The sequence below is a fragment of the Molossus molossus genome, unplaced genomic scaffold (assembly GCF_014108415.1).
Source record: "Molossus molossus isolate mMolMol1 unplaced genomic scaffold, mMolMol1.p scaffold_m16_p_7, whole genome shotgun sequence".
Classification (NCBI taxonomy): domain Eukaryota; kingdom Metazoa; phylum Chordata; class Mammalia; order Chiroptera; family Molossidae; genus Molossus; species Molossus molossus.
In genome coordinates this window covers 53,933,653-53,954,717 of record NW_023425401.1, presented here as the reverse complement: position 1 = coordinate 53,954,717, position 21,065 = coordinate 53,933,653, and the positions used below count along the sequence as shown (strand labels likewise).

Here is a 21,065-nt window from a genome sequence, read left to right as displayed (position 1 = left end):
ATGAAGCTGAGGGGTAACTGTAAAACCTGTTGTTAAAACCCCAGAAAGATCAAGGGTGGTACCTCACAGTATTAATGTTATACAAAAAAGTCCTTTAAAAATATCAAGGGCACGTCTCATAGATGCTCTCAATCAAACAATAGGCCCTCTAGAAAGCTGGAGTGCACTGTACTTCAAGACCTCTGCAAAAGTCCATATTTTCAAAAGATTCTTGGATGTGGCTTTTATCTAGTGGAATAAACCCCAACATGAGTCATAGGAAGCTGACAAAATTTTTGACAGAATTATATCAGCAAACACATTGCAAAGTTAGACTAAAAGCAGCAGTGATAGTAAAAATGAAGAGACCATTGGACCCACAAAATTCTACTGGCAGGAAGCAGACTGAGAAAACTACTCAGCTGCAAACACATGCTACATTTCATGAAAAAGGAAGGATGACTCAGCAGTCGGAACCCAGAACTCAGAGAGCAAAGCCTAGAACCCTAAAGGATTATTCCCAGGCCTTGAGGTTTAATCAAAGAACCTTCAATGTTTGTCAATTCAAATTTCAAAATCACTATGAACCAATAACTCCTTTGTGCTTCTCATTTCCCCTCTTTGAATAGGAAAGTCTAGAGCAATTATCCTATGCCTGTTTCATTATTGTATGTTGGGTGTACAGGTGCTTTGAGTGTGGGTTGAGATGGGGGGACTAGATAGTTTGTTTCTTTAGTTCACAGTTCTTCAGATTCAGAGGAACTATAATGTAGGCATACCTCAAAGATATTAGAGGTTTGGTTCCAGACCACTATGATAAAGCAAATATCATGATAAAACAAGTTATAATCATTTTGCTGGTGGAGGGTCTTGCCTTCAGTTTATAAAACATGCAAAATTTCTGTCAGTCACACCTGGGAACAGGTCATTGACCAGAATAGGTGTGGCTACTTCAAGCTTGGGAAGATTTGATATTTAATCTCTAGAACAAAGAAGTTCCTCTCCTGCTTGCTGCGATCCTGGCTGCTGTTGCAGGAGTCAGGATCTCTTAGCTCCTCTGCACTCAATCACGTGGCCCACAGCTATGTGGGCCCCACACACCATGGATTAATGGGCTGGTGGAACTAGCTCGATGCTCTGCCAGACCCAGCTCCACCATGGAACAGAAACTTTGGACAATGACTTTGCTGCTAGCTCTCTTGAACCCTAGCTGCACCTCTTCCCAGACAGGTTTAAGGGAAATTGGACTTTTGAAACTGAGGGATGTAATTCCACATAAATAAAGCTTTCTACCACATCTCATCCTCCCAAGGGATCCTCAGGAAATGCTTATTCCAGCAGCACCCTGAAAACCCCACTCCCACTAGCAAGACAGAAAGGCATTTCTCCGATAACAAAAGGTTTAAAATTTAAGAAATAAATGTTAGATTTATATCTAAAAATGGCTCACTTTTGGAAGTATAACTTAAGGAAATTCAGATATCTCAAGCTTTGAAACACATTTTTATACCTAGGAGCTAATTAATGGAAATAAGGTAAATCAGTCCAAGGAAAAAAAAAAAAAAAATTACACTTTAATCTAACGTAACACAAAAGTCCATTCAAATATATTAGAAAAGTTTTCCACCCCAAGAAAATACATCCAATGACCTAAGAAAAATTTTGATGAGAAATAGTTATTTCTGAAATTATGTAACAATGTATTCTTGTTTTGCTTGTAAATAAATGAAAACAGCACAGTTAAAAATAAATAAAACATGCAAAATTTATGAAGCACAATAAAGAAATAAAACATGCAAAATTTATGAAGCACAATAAAGAAAAGCACAGTAAGACAAGGTATTCCTGTACTTGAAGATCTATATTTCAGTAAATATGCCTGAGGAATCTCATCTACACTGGATCTGATATTGATGTAGAGATTCTGGACTCTGAGGTGATGTATAATGGTATGCGACTTTTGGGATCCTTGGAAGGAAGGGAGTATATTTTGCATGTGAGGAAACATGAATCACAAGGGGTCGGGTCGGGCACAGAGGACAGATTAACCATCCAAAACTATACTGGACATGCACAAATGCAAAGTTAAAAATTAGTATTTATTAACAGTAATTATAAATTAACCTTGTAAATGAACAGTATAAATTAGGTTCCAGAGCCATTCAGAGAAGAGACTAAAATAATCTAACATGCACAGGGAGAATAGTCAGTCATATTGGAGATTATCATCAGAGCTGAGATTTGAAACATGGATAAAATTTGAATATGCTGAGGGGGAGAATTTTCTGGGAAAAAGAATTACACAAGCAAAGATAAAAAGGCAGAACTATATATGTTATGTTTAAATCATGTGAATCAGGTAAGCTGGAGAAATTAGGCAAGTTTATGAGGACAGGGATCATGCCTCATTTAGCACTATATTTCAAGAGCTTAGTTTACATGCACAATACACACAATTATTTTTTAACTATTATTCAAATTTAGTGTGGGAAAATAGGTAAAGGTCAATCTGTAGCAGAACCATGGAATGCTAGTCAACTGACTTTATCCTACACTGAAGGTATCAGAGAAGAATTTCAAGATAGATTCAATACATGAAAGCCATGCTTTAGAAAATTTAATCTAGTGTGAGACAGATGCTTCCACTCCGAATTCTCTTTACTGCTTCCACCTCCTGAACACTTCAAAAATAAGATGAAGCAGCCGGGGCCAGTTTGGCTCAGCGGTTAGAGCCCACAGACCAGGGAGTCGCAGGTTAGATTCAGGTCAAGAGCATGCATCTTGGTTGTGATTTGATCCCCAGCCCTTGTTGGGGTTCTGCGGGAGGCAACCGGTCGATGTTTCTCTCCCTCCTGCCCTCCCTCCTTTCCACTCTATCTGAAAATCAATGAAAAAATATTCTCACGTGAGGATTAAGAAATAATAAGATAAGGCAGACATTCAATATTTGTGATTTTAAGTATTAGTAAAGAACAATGACATAGGTGTTTTTTTTTTATCCTCACCCAAGGATATTTTTTCCCATTAATTTTTAGAAAGAGTGGAATGGAAGAAGGGAACGGGGAGAAAGAGAAACATCAATGTGAGAAAAACATGATTGGTTGCTTCCCGCACACACCCTGACCAGGGCCCCAGATCAAACCTGTAACCCAGGTAAGTGCCCTTGACTGGGAATCAAACCTGTGACCCTTTGGTGCATAGGCTGATGGTCTTACCACTGAGCCACACTGGTCAGGGCACAATAACATACTTTTATAGTCAGTCATTTAGTTAGTGAGTCCAGTCACCCGGTGAGCAAGGCAAAGGAGCTTTATTATCTTATACTAGTCTTCAATGAATGCAGTAAAAACTTAGTATTTTTATATGAAAATATGGTCTTTCTTAAAGAGTGTATCATTAGTGCTCATGAAGAAAGCAAAGCAATCTCAAGAAAATAATGGTTCTTAGAACCATAAAATAGAAGTTTTAAATTCATTAAAGAATGAGAACTAGTTCATATTATAATGGGACCTATAGTTTCAGACTATATTTCTCTTGAATGTAAGAGTTCAGTACAGTAAAAGCGTAATAAAACGAGAAAACTTTGTAAATGAGAAACATTTGTAAATATAAAGAATATTTTAAAAATATTTTTGTCAGTGCTAAAGGATTTTTAAAGCAATAAACAAAATATATTTTCAACTCATATCAAAATTTTTAGAAAATCTCTACCCTAAACAGAAATATTCCAAAGTTATTAGAATATGAAATATGGGCCTCTTACCTCAAATACTTTGTGAAACAAGGTAGAATAGTTAAAAGTACACAAATCAACCAAGTGGGCATTACTAGCACAATTTTCCATATTTTGTTTTCACTTATTTCATTTCCAATCACTAAAAACAATAAATAAACTATTTGAGAGGAGTAGCTTTTTGTAAAAGCCTTCTTTCTAGTGAAGCAGATGCCATCTGGTCTGTAATAACTATGTGTGCTTACTCTACTCTCAAGTTACATAACTTTTCCACAAACCCCAATGTTTGAGGAAAATATATAGTTTCCCTTAGCTAGTAACTCTTCATTTGCATGGTTAGAGGGAAAAATAAGCTATTGATTTAAAAATAAATATTAGTTTATATTTTTTCACTAAAAGAAAGGTTATTATGGTTAACACAGCACATATACTTACATAATCCAAACAGAACAATCAAATATCCATGAAGGTTAAATCCTTTTTCTGTGCTTTTTTCTTTGGGGAGAGGGCACAGAAAGGGAGGCACTTGCAATTTGGAAGCCACAGTGCTAAATGCTAAGAACATATAGATGAATAAAACATGACCTTTGCTCCTGAGCACTTTATAATTAGGCAAGAATTTATGGGTCAATAGAAGGTCAAAGATGAGGAGAGGATGCCTGAGTACTGGAAGATTACTGAAAGTCAATGGGATAAATAAAGCTGGGGAAAGCATTTTAGGAAGACTGTAAACCGAAAATCAGTATAATCAAAGGCTCTAATCAAAGTCTCAGAAGTATAAAACAGGTAAGAATGTACAGAGGAAATAGTAAGATTGTATTACTCTGGAAGACAAAGCAGAGGGTCAGAATAGGAAAATGGTAAGTTAGGTCACCGAGGAAAAGGTCTGAGTAAGAGAATACCATGTTCAATGTGCATTTACAGTAAACAACCACAGCTATAGTGAGGAGGAGAGATCTGAAGAAGGCAGGACTAGAAGCAAAGTTATTGCTCAATTAAGGCAAGAGAAGATAAGAATCTGGAGTAGAATGGTAGAAATTAGAAAGAAAACAATGTGACAGACTGAAGAAATATTCAGATGGTAAAACCTACCTAAACTTGATGATTGACGAGAAGTGGAAGGTGAGAGAGAGACAGGAAATTAGAACAGGTTTACTTTGTTTTATTGCACTTCACTTTATTGTGCTTCAGAAGTGTTGCATTTTTTTTTTTTCAAACTGAAGGCAAGACCCTTCACCAGCAAAAAGAATACAACTCGTTTTATTGAAATACTCACTTTATTATGATGTTCTGGAAACAAACCTTCAATATATCCAATGTATGCCTATACTACTTCTAGTTTTCTAGTTTGGGGAGTCAGATACATGGTAATATCAAGAATAGCAAATGGAAGTAAAAATGGATGAAAACACAACATGGATGGGGCTGGAGGGGGTAGAAAAGTAGGAGAAAGGAGTTAGAAATGTTGAGTTTGAGCTGCCTGTAAAGATCCAAATGGCTTTGTCTACAGCAAGCAGATAGATGTGTAAGTTGGAAGTCAGGACTAGATATACAAATGAATAATTAGAAAACAAGAGTAGTTAAGACACAAAGTGTATTAGATGTTCAAGGAAAAGAAAGAAGAGAAAGAACAATGGAACAAAGATGAAATCTTGGAGATTACCAAGAGGATGGAAAAATCAAGAACTCATAGAAGTTTGACAAAGACTACCAGTGCCCTCTAATATTTGTGTGATTTTCTCCTTCCTTAGAACACTACTAAACTCTGTATTTCAGCCTCTGTAATCACATAAAGTCATATACAAATATTCTGGCTAAAAGTATATGATGGGAAGAGGGGTGGGGGAGAGATGAGATAAACCAAAGAATTTACATGCATGTATGCATAACCAATGGACATAGGCAACAATGCTGGGGGGGGGGGGGGGAGGATCAGGAGGAGGGTGTCTGGATGGGGGGGAGAAACATCTGTAACAAAAATAAATTAATTAATAAAAAAAAGATGACTATAATAAATAAATAAAGATGCTCCAATGAAGGGGGAAAAAGTATGTGATGGGAGTAGTGTATGCACTTCTAGGCCTGATTTCTGTAACTTCTTACATGATCCTCTATGATCTCTCCTCCTTTCAAGGGAGTTTAGAAATCATACACTGAAGATGGCAGCATCATCTTTATGGAAGCAGCCAAGTCCCTCCCATGAGCTGAGTGACCTGAGTCTAAACTGAGTCTAAACACCACATGGAAGAGCAACATTTAGTATCATATGTCTAAATCCTCAAAAAACCTATGCTGTCTATACCACAAGGGAAGCTGTAATTCCTCTCTAGTATTTCCTATAAAAAAGTTTTAAGTCCAGATTCAGTATTAACATAAAATTATCATAGGTCAGAATGATAATCAAACCAAAATTTTACAATGGACTTAATACTGGAATTTGAACAAAGCATTTTCATAAACTTCATGAGAAGTTCTGTTTAATCCAATAAAAGCTTCCTTCAAAATTTTGTTATTTCTGACTTTCTAAATTTACAAGACAGATTTATAAATTCACCAGTGACTACATGTCCTTCTTAAGGCAAACTGGGACATTTCTTTATGAAATTCTCAGTGCTATCAAAGTTATTAACAGGGTTTGTATAGTTAATGTAAAATTTCTGTGAAAGTTTCCAAAAGCCAACTAGTTATTTAAGGAAGAGTTTAAGCACATACATATTGCTAAATCTTTGGGGAACAAAGGACTTCTGAAGTACTAAGAAAATGAGAGAACTAATACTCTGCATTTTATTTATCAAGGCATGTTCCCCAAAAACCTAAAATAAAAGTCTAAGATACAGAGGGAATTTAAGTATTTAAAATAAAATATTATTCATTAATCACTTGCTCCAAACAATAAGTTAAATATAAAACACTGACCCCTCCCGCAGGTCGAGCAACGAGGACTCTAGAGGGGGAGTGAGGATGAGGAGGGACAAGAGACACGAGAAATGGAGACAAGACAGGGCTCTGATCAAGTCTAGTTTATTCTGGGGAGATCCACAGTATATATAGGGCAAGAAGCAGAAAAACAAGAACATTTGTTGCCAAGCATAAGTTTGTGGTAGCCACCCTGAAGCAATTTCAAGTAAATATCACGGGTGGAACAAAAGATAAACAGAGCATAACTGGCTGAGTAAATGGTTACTTAAAGGAATGCAGAAACATTGTATACAGAGGTATCCTGCCTTGGGGCAGGAGATGGCAGAGCAGATTTTAGCAAAATGGATGCCATGCAAACAGTCTCCCACAAAACATGAAAGTAACTACATGAGTAGTCCCACATATTAAACCTAATCAATATGTTTTTTGGGTTTTTTTTTTTTTTTTTGCATTTATCATCAGACAGAGAGGGGGGAAGAGAGAGAGAGAAACAGAGAGCGACACATCGAGTGGCTACCACCCACACGACCCCAACCAGGGCAGTGACACAAACTGCAACCGAAGTACGTTACCTTAGTGGGAACTGAACCCAGGTCTCTCTGGTCTGCAGGCCGACACACTAACCGCTGAGCCAAACCAACCAGGGCCCTAATCAATATGTTTAAATTATAAGTAAAACCAATTCCCCAAAAAAATTTCAAGGAAGCTTTTCTTTCTCTCTATGAGTTAGGAGACTATATATATTTATATTTTTTAAATATAATTAGTAGAATACATGTAAAAACATATTCATTTTACATATATATGTATAAAGTTCTTTAAATTAATAAATCTTCAAATAGCAGAATATAATACAATGTACTTATAATCTAATTTTTGATCATTTAGAAGGAAATCAAAATGGTATACTGTCACAAAAACTTTTATCTAAAAACAAACTATCAAAGTACCTATTCTCTCACTAGATTTCCAGTGCCAGAACAGTGGGAAATATTTGTTGAAACAATGAATAAACTAGTTTCTTTTGTTATTAGAAGGCATAAATACTTATTAATTGTGATTCAACCAAGTTTACAAATAGTAAATATTAATGTCAATTACCTTATTCATTACTCATTTCTCACTATTAGAAAATAGAGTGTGGGTCCTGGCCAGTTTGGCTCAGCTGTTAGAGCGTCGGCCTGCGGTCCAGAGAGACCCGGGGTCGGTTCCCGCTAAGGGCATGTACCTCAGTTGCAGTTTGTCCCTGGCCCTAGTTGGTTGTGTGGGTGGCAGCCACTCGATGTGTCCCTTTCACGTCAATGTTTTTCTCTCTCTCCCTCCCACTCTATCTAAACAAAAAATGGAAAAAAATGTCCTCGGGTGAGGATAAGAAAAAAAAAAAATACAGAGTGGAACAAAAGTAGTTTTACAGTCATATGGAAAATAATACAACAATTAATAAATAATAATACAAGAATAAACTCTGTTTTTTGTAGTCAACTGTAAATCTACTTTTGCCACACCCTGTATGTTGAATGAATCAATAAATATAACTGCAGTGGATGCTGTGACTCACCATCAGAACCCCCTTTGCCATTGAAGGGCTTATTTTCCTAGCTGTTGGGAGCAATGCTGGCAAGCAGTCCTCAGCTGTCAGCCCTCTGAGGGCTCAGATAAGGAGAGCCATTTGGCCCAAGTTCATACTCCTTCCTGAGGCAACTGAATCTAACTGAGGCAGGATAGCAAGAAAGTAGGAAAATTCCTGGGCAAGTAGAATAGGAAAACTGAGACTAGATAATTGAACAAGGCCAAACAATTAAACCCATTCGCAGCCAGTGAGTAGTGAATTGCAAGACCTCATCTTCCCTAACCAAGGAAACTTGAGAAGAAATGGTTTATACCTCTCCTCCCTGACCCGAGAATACATAGCTTAAATCACCCTGGTCAGGGAGATAGAGGACAGAAACCCAATAATGCCATTTGTGCCAGCCAAACCCAACAATGGATGAAGTCAGAGGAACAAATACCAAAAACCCAATTATAGCCAGACAGATGCAAGATAAAAGTAAAGCAGTGAAGCTTCAAGCAGAGGATAACCCCAAACTACCCTATATACTCATTTAGACTCATCAGCATATTAAAAACACACTTGGAAAGCTGATGAATATTGTGCTGATACCCTCCCCTACAATCAAGACAAAGGATGTGGGGCGGGCTCTCTCTGGAGCACACCCATTCCCCTTCTCCGGCATGCACTTCTTACTTCCTTTCTCCTAAACTCTAAGGGTCCCCACAAGACTTGCAACCAAGGGAACAGCAAGTAGTGGCAGCTCATCCCAGGCTGACTGCCTGACCCTTTCTCCAAAGCCCCCTTTTCCTCTGACTTTCCAGTGAGCTAACAGCAGCCCTGACTTGGCTCACTTCCTAGGGAACCAAAGCAGTGCACCACCCAGACTCTCTCCTGTTGCTTCTTCTACCCTAAGTCCTTCCTTTGTTTCACTGTCTCCAGCTTTAACAAATGTACTCTCAAAATCACCTGGACTGGTGTGAAATCTTTCCTGCAAGAAATCAAGAACCCACAAACTACAGGTGGGCCCGAGGTAGACCTGCTCTGGGCCCAGTCCCGTCCAGTAACATAATATTTGGGGATATAAAGGACCATCTCCCCTCACCCCAACTTGAAATAATTATGAAGATCATCCCAGCTTTAGAACTAACTCTTAGGGTTGTTGAGACTGTATCACAGTCCAGCTTCCATGGAAATTGGGCTTCCTTCGAGGCACTGGTCCCAAAAGGTCTCACTAGTAAATTTGCTGCACTATAACTTCCGAGAGCCTGCTTTCAAGAAACCCAACCTGAGATAACAGTTCAAAAGAGTATCTAGATTTGATCCAGATTTAAACCACCCAAGGAAAGGTATTTGACTTCAGAGTAAAAGTCAATAAATATAAATGGCTTTACAAAGGCTAAGGAATGATAAACTCTTATCCCTGTAATTTGTTTCCATTTCAGCTATTTAAAGAAATCAAGAGACCTAGAGTATTTTGAGGGCTGTCTCAAAAAAGTGCATCTGTTTTACTATCATGTAAGCAATAAATGACAAACTATACCAAATGCAATTCTTGTCTAACTTAAAAGAATGCAAAAAAAATTAAATATTAATGAATTTAGTGTAAACATGGTATAAAGTACTGCAGAGAACAGAGCTGTTCTTATCGTGGGTGTTAATTAAATCTCACTTGCTAAGAAATTGCTTTACCACTTAAAGCTACTCAATACATTTAGTATAGTACTTTTTCTTTTTATCCTCACCCAAGGATATGTTTACTGATTTTAGAAAGAGAGGAAAGGAGAGAGGGAGAAACATCGATGTGAGTGAGAGAAACATTGATCAGTTGCCTCTCACAAGCACCCTGACTAGGAATCAAACCCACAATCTAGGTATGTGCCCTTTCTGGGAATCAAACCCACAACTTTTTGGTGCATAGGGCAATGTTCCAACCAATTAAGCCACCTGGCCAGGCCTAAATGCAGTACTTGTAATTGCGACTGACAGAAATGCAATGCTTACAAAAAAGTTGTTAAAATATGAAAAGTTACAGATTATCACAGCTATTCAAGGTATAGCTGAATCAAAAATAAATAAATGAATAAGTAACAAAACTATTTGCTTTATCTGGATTCAGTTCCATTGGACTCAGCTATTTTGGACTTTAACCAATACCTTAACATTGCAATAATGGTTGAAGTTTAACTATTAAATTGAGGCTCAAGAATATAAATACTCATTTCCTAAGAGTTTTAAAAAATATGTTTTTAGTGATTTTAAAGAGTGAGAAAGAGAGAGAGAGAAGGAAACATTGATCAGTTGCCTTCCATACAGGACCGAACCCAAAATCTGCACATGTGCCCTGACTGGGAATCAAACCAGTGACCTTGCAGTGCACTGGACAATACTCAACAAACTGAGCCACAATGGTTAGGGTAAGATTTTTTTAAACTGTAAGACTATTGCCAATTTGTTACAAAGATTTGGCTAGCACTAGCCAAGCTTTCTAATAACACCTAATAATTACTGCTCACTGTTAAAATCTGGAGGTTTTGCCAAAGTGTATAGGTCCCAATATTTAGCTTTCCCATAGAAGTTAAATAGGTGGTCTAATATGGAAAAAGTTTCAGACTATACTCCCTGGAAAATGGTCCAAAATGAATTTAGTGGCTGTGTATATACTTTAATTCTTGCCAGGCTAAATGACTCTTAATTTTATCTATATATATTTCAGAAAATATACATAAACTTGAATCATCTGATATGCGAAAATTTAAGCAACATGCTGAGTGACACTAAATACCAGCATACCCTTCGCCATGTTTCTTCACTATTATGCTCTCTTCTTTTCTTTAAATAAAACAAATCAACTAAGTAACATTACTTGTCCTCAGAGACATGTTTTGCAAGTCACAAGATGAAATTTAATCAAAGAAAACTGAAAACAGCAGGGTACTGAAAGAACCTGGTGCCAGTACAAATACATATGAAATATTTTAGTCGGACTAAGTATCAATAAGTTGTTATAATTAGATTTTATACAAATATTTTATTTATTTACTTAATCTTTTGTTTTCCTATCATAACAATAAAAGCAACCTCTCAAAACCCATCTTTATTTTGTTTATTTATTTAGTTAACCCTCATCTGAGGATGTTTTCCATTGATTTCTATAGACAGTGGAAGAGAGGAAAAGGGAGAGAGAGGGAAAGGGAGGAGATAGGGAGAGGGGGGAGGGGAGAAGGAGGGAGAGAGGGAGAGGGAGAGAAGGAGAGAGAGAGCATGCACAAAAGCAATTGGTTGCCTTTGTGCACAGTCCGACACTCTACTGAGCCATACCAGCCAGAGCCCCTTTATTTTTAACACTGCTTTTATTTTATTTGTGCTTTCCCTCAATATCTCCTGAACATATTTCCTCATTGTTTTCTTTTTATAAGGAAATGCATTTTAAAAAACAGAGTTATTATTACCTTCATGTATAAACAGCATAATATTCAATTTCTTGCCAAAATTAAATATCTTATAAGTCATTTTATTGTATGGATTTTTAAAAAGATGGTACTCTGTAATTAAATATTTGGAGGGCCAGCTTCCTAATGACAGACTCTTTACAGAGAAAGAGTCATGTCTTAAAATGTACATTATGTGGAAAGTCTGAGATGTAGTAGGCCTTTTTCATCTTACCATGAATACTTCCTAATGTAATATCTCCAGCAGCAGAAGATAGAAATGACGAGTCTGTGTAAAGATACTTGGCTTTCAGTAAACCATCTTCAGTAGATATATTAACAGAACTTCATTGTACTTTATCTACGATCACAGTCTAGTAAGAGAAACACTAAAATCAGTTTATTATAAAAACAAAGACTGGTAAAAAGCCAAAATGGTACCTACAAAAGTAGTAGGTAACTACATAAAAACTTACTACCCAATCACTTTATTGACTTTGAGTCTCTATCAATTATAACATTGAGAGTAACAGTGTATTCTCTGTGGAATGTGAAACAGACCCATTATATTCCTTCATTTATTTAGATATTTAATTTCTCTTAATAATGTTTTATATTTCTATGTAGTTTCCATCTTTTGTTAAATTTACTACTATTTGATATTTCTAAGTGCTACTATAAAAGATGCTTTTAACTTCATTTTACCTTATTTGGTTTTTTTATCTGACCTGAAATCCAACAACTTCTAAACTCACTAATTCTAATAATTTACCTGAATTAAAAAAATGTTCTTTACATGTTTAATTCTATTATGTACAAGTGACAGTTTAAGTTCTTCCCTTTTAAGCTTTATATTAATAATGTTTTCCCTGCTCCTTCCTCCCATACTATCTATCTGGCTCAGGCCTCTCATTCAGTGGTAAATAGAAGCCATGGGACAGCAAGAATTCTCATCTTATTCCTGTTTCAGAGGGAAAGCTTACAACATTGGATCGTTGAGTAGGATGTTTGCTATAGATCCCTTTTATTAGATTAAGGTAGTCCCCTTATATTTTAAATTTATTTTGTTATTGTTGTTTAAATCGTAATGGGTTTTGAAATTTAGCACATACTTATCTGATTTTATTAGACTATCATGCTTTTTCTCCCTTCATCTATTAGTGCAGTAAATGCACTATTATTTTTAGAATTTTTCTACTTTACATCTAATAAGGCAGTAGTTTTCCACTGAACAAAATGAAAGAAATTTTGTATTTATGCCTGTTTCCCTAACCAAATGTAGTATGTATTTATGTCTCAAATATTGAGCACAATATAAAATGAAGACATCTAGTTTAGGGATGTATCTCTGCAGTATTTTAAACAAACATTTTTTAAGCATAAAGTGAATGTTAATATAAAATTGTTGACATAGAAACTGAAGTCACCAGGAAGGCTTGCCAGTTTTTCCCAGGGTTAAATTCAAGTATTACACTGGGACATTTAAAGAAAGAACATCATTTTTTTCATCACATAGGCATCAATGTAATCTGCTCCTAATATGTCCTTCAAAAACTATTAAGAATTCAAAATATTTTTAATGAGAACTGAGTTTCAAGAATACTAAAATATGAGAAGATAAATACAACTATGAAAAGAGAAAGAAATGTACCCTGAGGTTCTTATGGGAAACAAATTAGAATCACTTGACCCTCTGAATTTGAAATACATTAACTTTCTTTTTTAATGGACTTTTATTAAATATATAACATATACCCAACTGCTTCTTACCTATTACAGTTTGTTTTAAGCTAATTATGGATTCACAGGAATTTTTACTTTAAATTTAGTTTCAATAATTCTGTCAAAGAAAGATAATATATCCAAATTTGTGAGACTACAAATGTTTTGCATTCTTCCGTGTTATAATAAAAGTATAAAATTCCTGGAAAATTGATCTTTTATCTACAGTTTCTTCATGAAAAGTTGCCTTATGCATGGTTTTAAATTCTCCAAGTTTCCATAAAGTATATAACAAGTAGGAATACTCTAGCTTTTTATAGACACAGAAGCTGTTTTAGTGAATACCGAAAGATAAATAGATAAATATAGAGAGAATATTTGAAACTTAATTGAACTGGCAAAGGGGTACACTTTTGATTAGACGCCACCCACAACCAAATAAAGCCTTTAAGAGACTCTTTATGAATATCTGGAAAATGATTTACTTTGTTCATTAAATGCTAAATATGTTACTCTGTAAAAAGCTAGAAAAATATCATCCACTGCCACTGAAGCAAGGGAAAGTACAACACTTCCCCCACCACAATAATATAGTTATTTTAACCAATCATTCTATAACATTAATTTCAAACAAGTTCAAAATTCACTAATATAATGCAATATATCAGATAATAACAAGAACAATTAAACTTAGGACACCACAGTTTACAGCAAAACATTGAGGCTCTGATTTATAGTTATTAATGATAATGAAACAAATCATCATAAAAATACTATTTGGATTAAAGTCTATAACTTGCTTATTAACAGAAATAGCCATTTAAAGAAAGAAAGAAGGAAACAAAGAAAGAAACAAACAAACAAAAAAACCAGATCTAAAAATCATTATCTTCCTGACAGAGATATTGCTACAAATTCATTTTCTTTTCTATGAGAGAAAAAACTTTTCATAAGTTTAGGTATTAAAAATCAACATCACATATAATAAAAATCAAATTTAAAGGAAGCACTGTGGCTGTAGTCCTACCTAAAAAAGAGAGGTCAACTGACAACTATGTCATTAATTTATCCAACAATCAGATGAATTTCTATCCTCTGTGTACCAAACTTGGGATACCAAAATTAATGATACAATTGAAAAACAGCAATTCCATATAAAAAAACATGTACATAATGCTGTTAAGTGTTTATAGAGCTCATCTGATTCTCACAATCATGTTGACAAGGAAAAATAAATGACATGATGCCTGTTTCATGAAAAACGAAACAAACTCTCAATACAGTTAACTAGTACATCAGGACTGGTCAAGTTATCTTTGTAAGCTGTGTTTCATTTACCTTTATCATCGTCATTACAATAAACTATATTAGAGTTAGCTATGTGCCAGACATTGTTTTAAGTACTTTGTATTAACTAATTTAATCCTCATAACAACCCTCTGAATGAAGTACATTACTATTATTCCACTTTCCAGAAAACGCAAACACATAAAGATGAAGAAATTTGTCTGAAATTAAAGAGCTTAGTAAGTAGCTGAACCAGGACTGAAACCCAGGTACTTTGGTTCTTAATTTTGTGCTCTTAACCAATTCAAAATGTTGCCTCTCAAATATGCAAAACACAATGTCTTTAAAAGGTAACATATTTCACAAGCATGTATTTTCTATAAAAACCCCTTAAACTTAGAAATATGCTTCAGAAGTTAACATTATAATATAAATAAAAGGAAATATCTACACTAATTCTTTTGTACAACACAAAACTCAATTGAGCAAGAAAACAAAATAGTATAAGATAAAGTAGTAATTAAATGAATATTCGATAAACCATGAAAATTTAAAGAAATAATGAGTGGAAACAGTGACTAAAATATTAAAAATGGCACATAATTAAGAGATGGTTTAAATTCTTCTTTGATAGTTATATTTGAATGCCAATATGTAATATTCTGGTAACTTAGGTCATTCAGATAACATAAGCTTATCATTTAAAGGACAGAGTTTGAAGCACCAACAAAGTTGTCCAATTTCCCTTATGTTCCTACAAACCACAATAATCTGAGAGGTGAAACTAAATGCCACCTCAAAAGAGCTGCCATATAAGGCAAGGCAGTATCTTTCAATACTTTCCTAGTTTAATTTTAAAAGATAAATTTAAATGTGTGGCCCTGGCCGGTTTGGCTCAGAGGTTAGAGCGTCCGCCTGCGGTCCGGAGAGACCTGGGTTCGGTTCCCGCTAAGGGCATGTACCTCGGTTGCAGTTTGTCCCCGGCCCTGGTTGGTCGTGCGGGTGGCAGCCACTCGATGTGTCCCTTCACATCGATGTTTCCCTCTCTCTCTCCCTCTCTCTCCCTCCCACTCTGTCTGTACAAAAAAAAAAAAAAATTGAAAAAATGTCCTCGGATGAGGATAAAAAAAAAAAAAAAAAAAAAATTTAAATGTGTGGGTTTAAACAGTCTCCCACAGGTTGATGACAGATAACAAAAGTGACAACAGTAGAAACATCAGTGTTATAATCTACCTTGTTTCATTATGCCAACAGTAATCTACCTGTAAGAGGTACTCACAACTCCTCCCTACCAACTATCTGAGGATAAAGCTGAGTATGGAATTTAACAAATGTATAACCAAAGATTCTTGCAAACTGCCCAAGTACAAAATAAAAGGCGACTTAGATCTTTCTCAAAGATTTAAAGTATTATCAATCATTTTTTAAAAATTGTGACAATTTATACTTCAAAATTATACTGTAATACTATGCTACATCACAGAAAGCAACAGAATTTCATAAAAAATTACAAAGTATCTTATAACAACTAAAATCCCTATGGCTAATACAAGATTGTGAAGATTAGGAATGCATTCTAGTGGTGCCATCTTGTGGAAAATACTGAAGAAAGTTGAGTTTTGAAACTCATCCTTCAGTTGCCTAAAGGCAAAGTAAACAGGTCTTGGAAAAATACTCAAATAAACCAAACACATAAGAAAATTTAATCACAACTATGGTGGTATTACCTAATGACAAATTTTAATCAATGATCATAATTCTTCAAATCTAGAATTAAATATTAAGTATTTAAAGTTGTTATTAATTCTAGTCCAGCCGGTGTGGCTCAGTGGTTGAGCACTGACCCATGCATGAAGAGGTTGCCAGTTCGATTCCTAGTCAGGACACATGCACAGGTTGTGGGCCCGATCCCCAGCAGGGGGCATGCAGGAGGCGGCCACTCGATGTTCTCTCTCATCGATGTTTCTCTCTCTCTCCCTCACACTTCTCTCTCTAAAATCAATAAAGAAAAAAAAATTAAAGTTGTTATTAATTCTAAATAAGAAACTGTCAAAAATATTAAATCACAAACTAAAATGTAAATTGTATATTTAACCGCCTCAATTTGAAATTTGAATTTACTAGTGAACTAAAATGCAGTAAAAGGGAATGTTACACCTCAAATTTTGTAGACCCTACCCACTGTATGAGCCAACTTGATGTAAAACTGAAATTACCAACAACAAAAAGTTTCAATCTTACACTTTTATCTGAGGCATGAATATCTATATTTCCATAAACTGTTTCCAGACAGATCACTTTGCCTCCTCTAGTTTGAACATGTAATTTTTGACTCTGAAAGAGAAATACAAAATACATAAGAGAATAAATTTGACTTACAAGATTTCCAACATTTTATAGATTAAAAAAATACAAAGCAGAAAAGAGGAACAAGAACTTAAACAGAAATGCACTGTATGGCCCTGGCCAGTTTGGCTCAGCGGTTAGAGCATTGGCCTGTAGTCCAGAGAGACCCGGGGTTGGTTCCTGCTACGGGCGCGTACCTTGGTTGCAGTTTGTCCCTGGCCCTGGTTGGTTGTGTGGGTGGCAGTCATTCAATGTGTCCCCTTCACATCGATGTTTCTCTCTCTCTCTCTCTCTTCCTCTTTCTTCCTCCCTCTCTATCTGAACAAAAAATGGAAAAATGTCCTTGGGTGAGGATTAAAAAAAGAAATGCACTGTATGGAATAACTTCAACTAGGAAAGAATGTCAAATGCTGTTAAGGCGATTAAATAAGTCATGTGGACTCAAAGGGGAAAAAAGAGCTATTCAGGTATTCCAGTAGCTTCACTGAAAAAGAACTTGGGATTCAAAGATCACTGACTGGTTAACTAAACATAAATGATGAACAGATGACAATAATGATCAGTTACTACTCATTGTTATTCATATTCATCATTACTAATAACAATATTTACCACTTACTAGGCATTTCTTTTCATCAAAATACAAAATTCACTATTTTACATTAACTATCATTTAATATAGCAATCACAGAAATGGGTATCATATTTTTCTCCATTTTACAGGAGAAATCCAAAAATCAGAAAAGTTAAATAGCTTTATCATGTGACATGGTTAGAAAAAAAATAAAACCTAACAGAATCAAGTTTTGTATAATTCCCAAACCCACACTCTTAGCTGGGTTCATCTGAAGGATATATCCACACATGGGATAACAGTCCACTGACGGTTAAACTTTGTAACACAACACCCCAGAAAATAGATTTAAGTGAAAATTCCTCTAAGCCAACAGTTCTCAACCTGTGGGTCACAACCCGTTCGGGGGTCGAACGACCCTTTCAAGACCATCAGAAAACACATATTTCCCATGGTCTTAGGAACCGAGACACAGTTCTTCTGTCTGTCTCCAGGCAGGTCTGCCCACATGCAGATATGCCCAAATACAACATGAGGAACTGTATTAAAGGACCGCAGCATTAGGAAGGTTGAGAACCACTGCTCTAAGCAAAAATAAAACAGCAGTGACAAATTGCCTCCTCTGCCAGACCAAAAAAAAGATGACAGCAAGTGTGTAACTTGATTTCACATTTGGCAACTGTGGCTGAGACTACTCCTGGTCCAAAAATATCCATTTTTCCCCCCAAAGTAATAGGTGTATAGCTGGGCCCATGAAGAGACTGTCTTTAGGTGTTGCTAAGTTCTTGCCAAGAGACTATAAGTGAAAATGCCATGTGCAGTTTCCAGACCTGAGCTTTGAGAAGAGTTGGTGTGCCTTCTCTGTGCTCTGCCCCTCCCACCAGCTGAGTGCAGGCTGCAATAAGGTTCTAAGAGATGGCAGGGCCACAGGATGGAAGGAACCTGGAATCAGGGAGTAGAAAAGAGTCACCAACACATCTGGACACAAGTGAGAAATAAACTATAGCTGTATATGAACCATTAGATGATTGGTCTATTTTTTAGAGTAGCTTATTTTACTTTAACCATTTATATATGTCTTCATTCTGCCACAATTATAAAAAGAATAGGTCAATAGCAGAGAAAGAAAAGTAGCTAAAGCAAACTCACCAATAACATGACCAGTAATAGCAGAGAAGTGTCTAAAATATAGGGAATAAAAAATTCAAATAACCATTTATTTTATGATTGCTTTATTCAGAGGGAAAAATAGTAAAACCTTGGACCAGAAATGAATTTCAAAAAAATTTAGTGAAAAGGCAAAATGAATCATTCTTAAAAGTATATCTGTATTACAGCATAATAGACTACTTCTCGTCCATAGTGACATGAGTCTGAAATCAAATGGTATATGAAACAGTCTTTATCAATCAGACAAGTAATTGATGAACAGTAGAAAAGAGTATCCCCAAAACAACTGTTATTTTAAATTAAGAGTTCTTAACCAAACCTACATTAAATTTCTAGTGAGTCTGTATATCTCATGAAATTATAAGCAAAATTTTATATACATGTGCATATTTTTTGAGACAATCATCAGATTTTCAGAGGTCAGAACTCAAAAATATTGAGCTATTATTATAAGTTAAAGCTCATTTATTCCAAAAAAAGTGAAGCCGATTATAAAATTTTTAAAAATATTAAAAACAAAATAGTTAAAATAAATGTTTACATCATTAACTATTTAGTATAATATAAACAGAAATTTTAAAAAAGGGAAAGAAAAGGTATAATATAAACTATCATACTGCATTTAAACATTTAAATGTGTGGCATTCAATGAGTTATGGGTCTATTGACTAAAATATTTACTTAGTTATTCTCTAAGAATGCTGAATAAATGTAGTGTTACCATACAGTTTGCTTGGACAATAAAGAAAAGTGGAAAGTTCATGAGCCTGGAAATCAGAAAGACCAAGTTCAAATCTCAGCTTAATTTATTAGATAAGTGAACCTAAATGAGTTTCTTAATCTCTTGATGCCTCATAGTTTCTTCCTTGATGAAAAGGAGATAATTCAAGGATTAAATGAAGGTTAGGTAAGTTTTCTACTATGTCAAAAGGGACTGTAAACACTAGCTACTATCACTGCTATAAACATTTCATTACATAGATCAAATATATTTCAAGTCCTTAAAAGGAGTGGAAGAGAAACTTAGACTAGTAGGTTATCATTGAGTCAAGATAATTATATTGTACCATATTTAAAACTAAAAACAGATATTTTACCAAGTGTTCTCATTTGTAAATATAAGTCAGTTAAATCTTAAGTCTCAAGAATAATTCTCTTAACCCTTGGTATATACCATGAGGATCCACTGGACCCAATTTTAGTTCTTGAATTTATTTTTTTGAGCTGTTTCATTTGTAAAGACTGATATATCATGACTTTTATTCTTAGAGGTCTTTGAAAGAACAAATAGAAAATTTACTTATTTCTTAAAAATAGAATAAAACTCATTCTACCTTAAAATTACTGTATCAGTCCATTGGACTCTGTAAATCTAAAATATATTGCAGGGGCTTTGTGTTCTTATTTTTCATATGTCTAATAACATTTTGCTATTTCATTATCCCAAAAGTTATTTCATCATTATTAGTCAATTATTCCCAACTATGCTAAAAAAAGCAAAAATAATAAAGCAACAGAAGGATGATACACTTGCATAGAATGTTAGTTCTCAGCTAAAGGTGATTTTGTCCCCCAGAGACATTGGCAACAGGTGGAGATATTTTTCACTGTCATAACTGAAGAGTGTGCTACTGACAGATAATAGTTAGAGGGCAGGGATGCTGCCAAACATCCTACAGTGCATAGGTCAGCTCCTGACAACAAATTATCTGGCCCAAAATGTCAACTACCAAAGTTGAGAAATTGTTTTTTATTTTATGCCCACAATGGCAGAAAACAGAGTTCACAAAAAGATCTTTTAGAATTATCAGATGAATCAAAAGATGAATGACAGCAGCATACTGGCTTCTGAATTTTTTTTTATCCTCATTTAAGGACATGTTTTCATTGATCCCAGAGAGAGAGAGAGAAACATGGATATGAGAGAGAAACATTGATCAGTTGCCTCCAGTACTTGCCCGGAACAGGGATTAAATCTGAAACCTAGGTATGTGACCTGACTGGGAATCAAACTGCCAACTTTCTGGTGTACAGGACAACACTCTAACCACCTGAGCCACTAGGCCAGGGCAGTGTCTGAATTGGATTGTGAAATTGAAAACCTAAGGCTCTGAGTCTTTAGAGGACAATATTTTATATAAATGTTCTGAAACTCAAGTATTGATGACAACAATATCTTGCTAGGAGAAAAAAGAACTATAGTATTCCACTCGTTAGTCATTCAACATGAAGACTTCATTGTGCAATCTTTTATAAGAACCTGAACCATTTACTTTGCTACAGGGACATGTTACAGTATTCTTTAATTTTTTATACTTGTGTAAATAAATTTATCTGAAATGGTTCACAAATGGA

At 35.2% G+C, this 21,065-nt stretch overlaps 1 protein-coding gene across 1 annotated transcript in view; it reads right to left on the bottom strand.

The window, feature by feature from the left end:
* The window catches only part of FAM185A (family with sequence similarity 185 member A), a 57,094-nt gene that overhangs the window by 35,312 nt on the left and 717 nt on the right, over positions 1-21,065 (bottom strand). The window contains 4 exon segments of the mRNA XM_036246466.1: positions 11,847-11,985; positions 16,862-16,954; positions 18,690-18,721; positions 18,867-18,913. Coding sequence (XP_036102359.1) covers positions 11,847-11,985; positions 16,862-16,954; positions 18,690-18,721; positions 18,867-18,909 — 307 coding nt within the window. The 5' untranslated portion in view covers positions 18,910-18,913.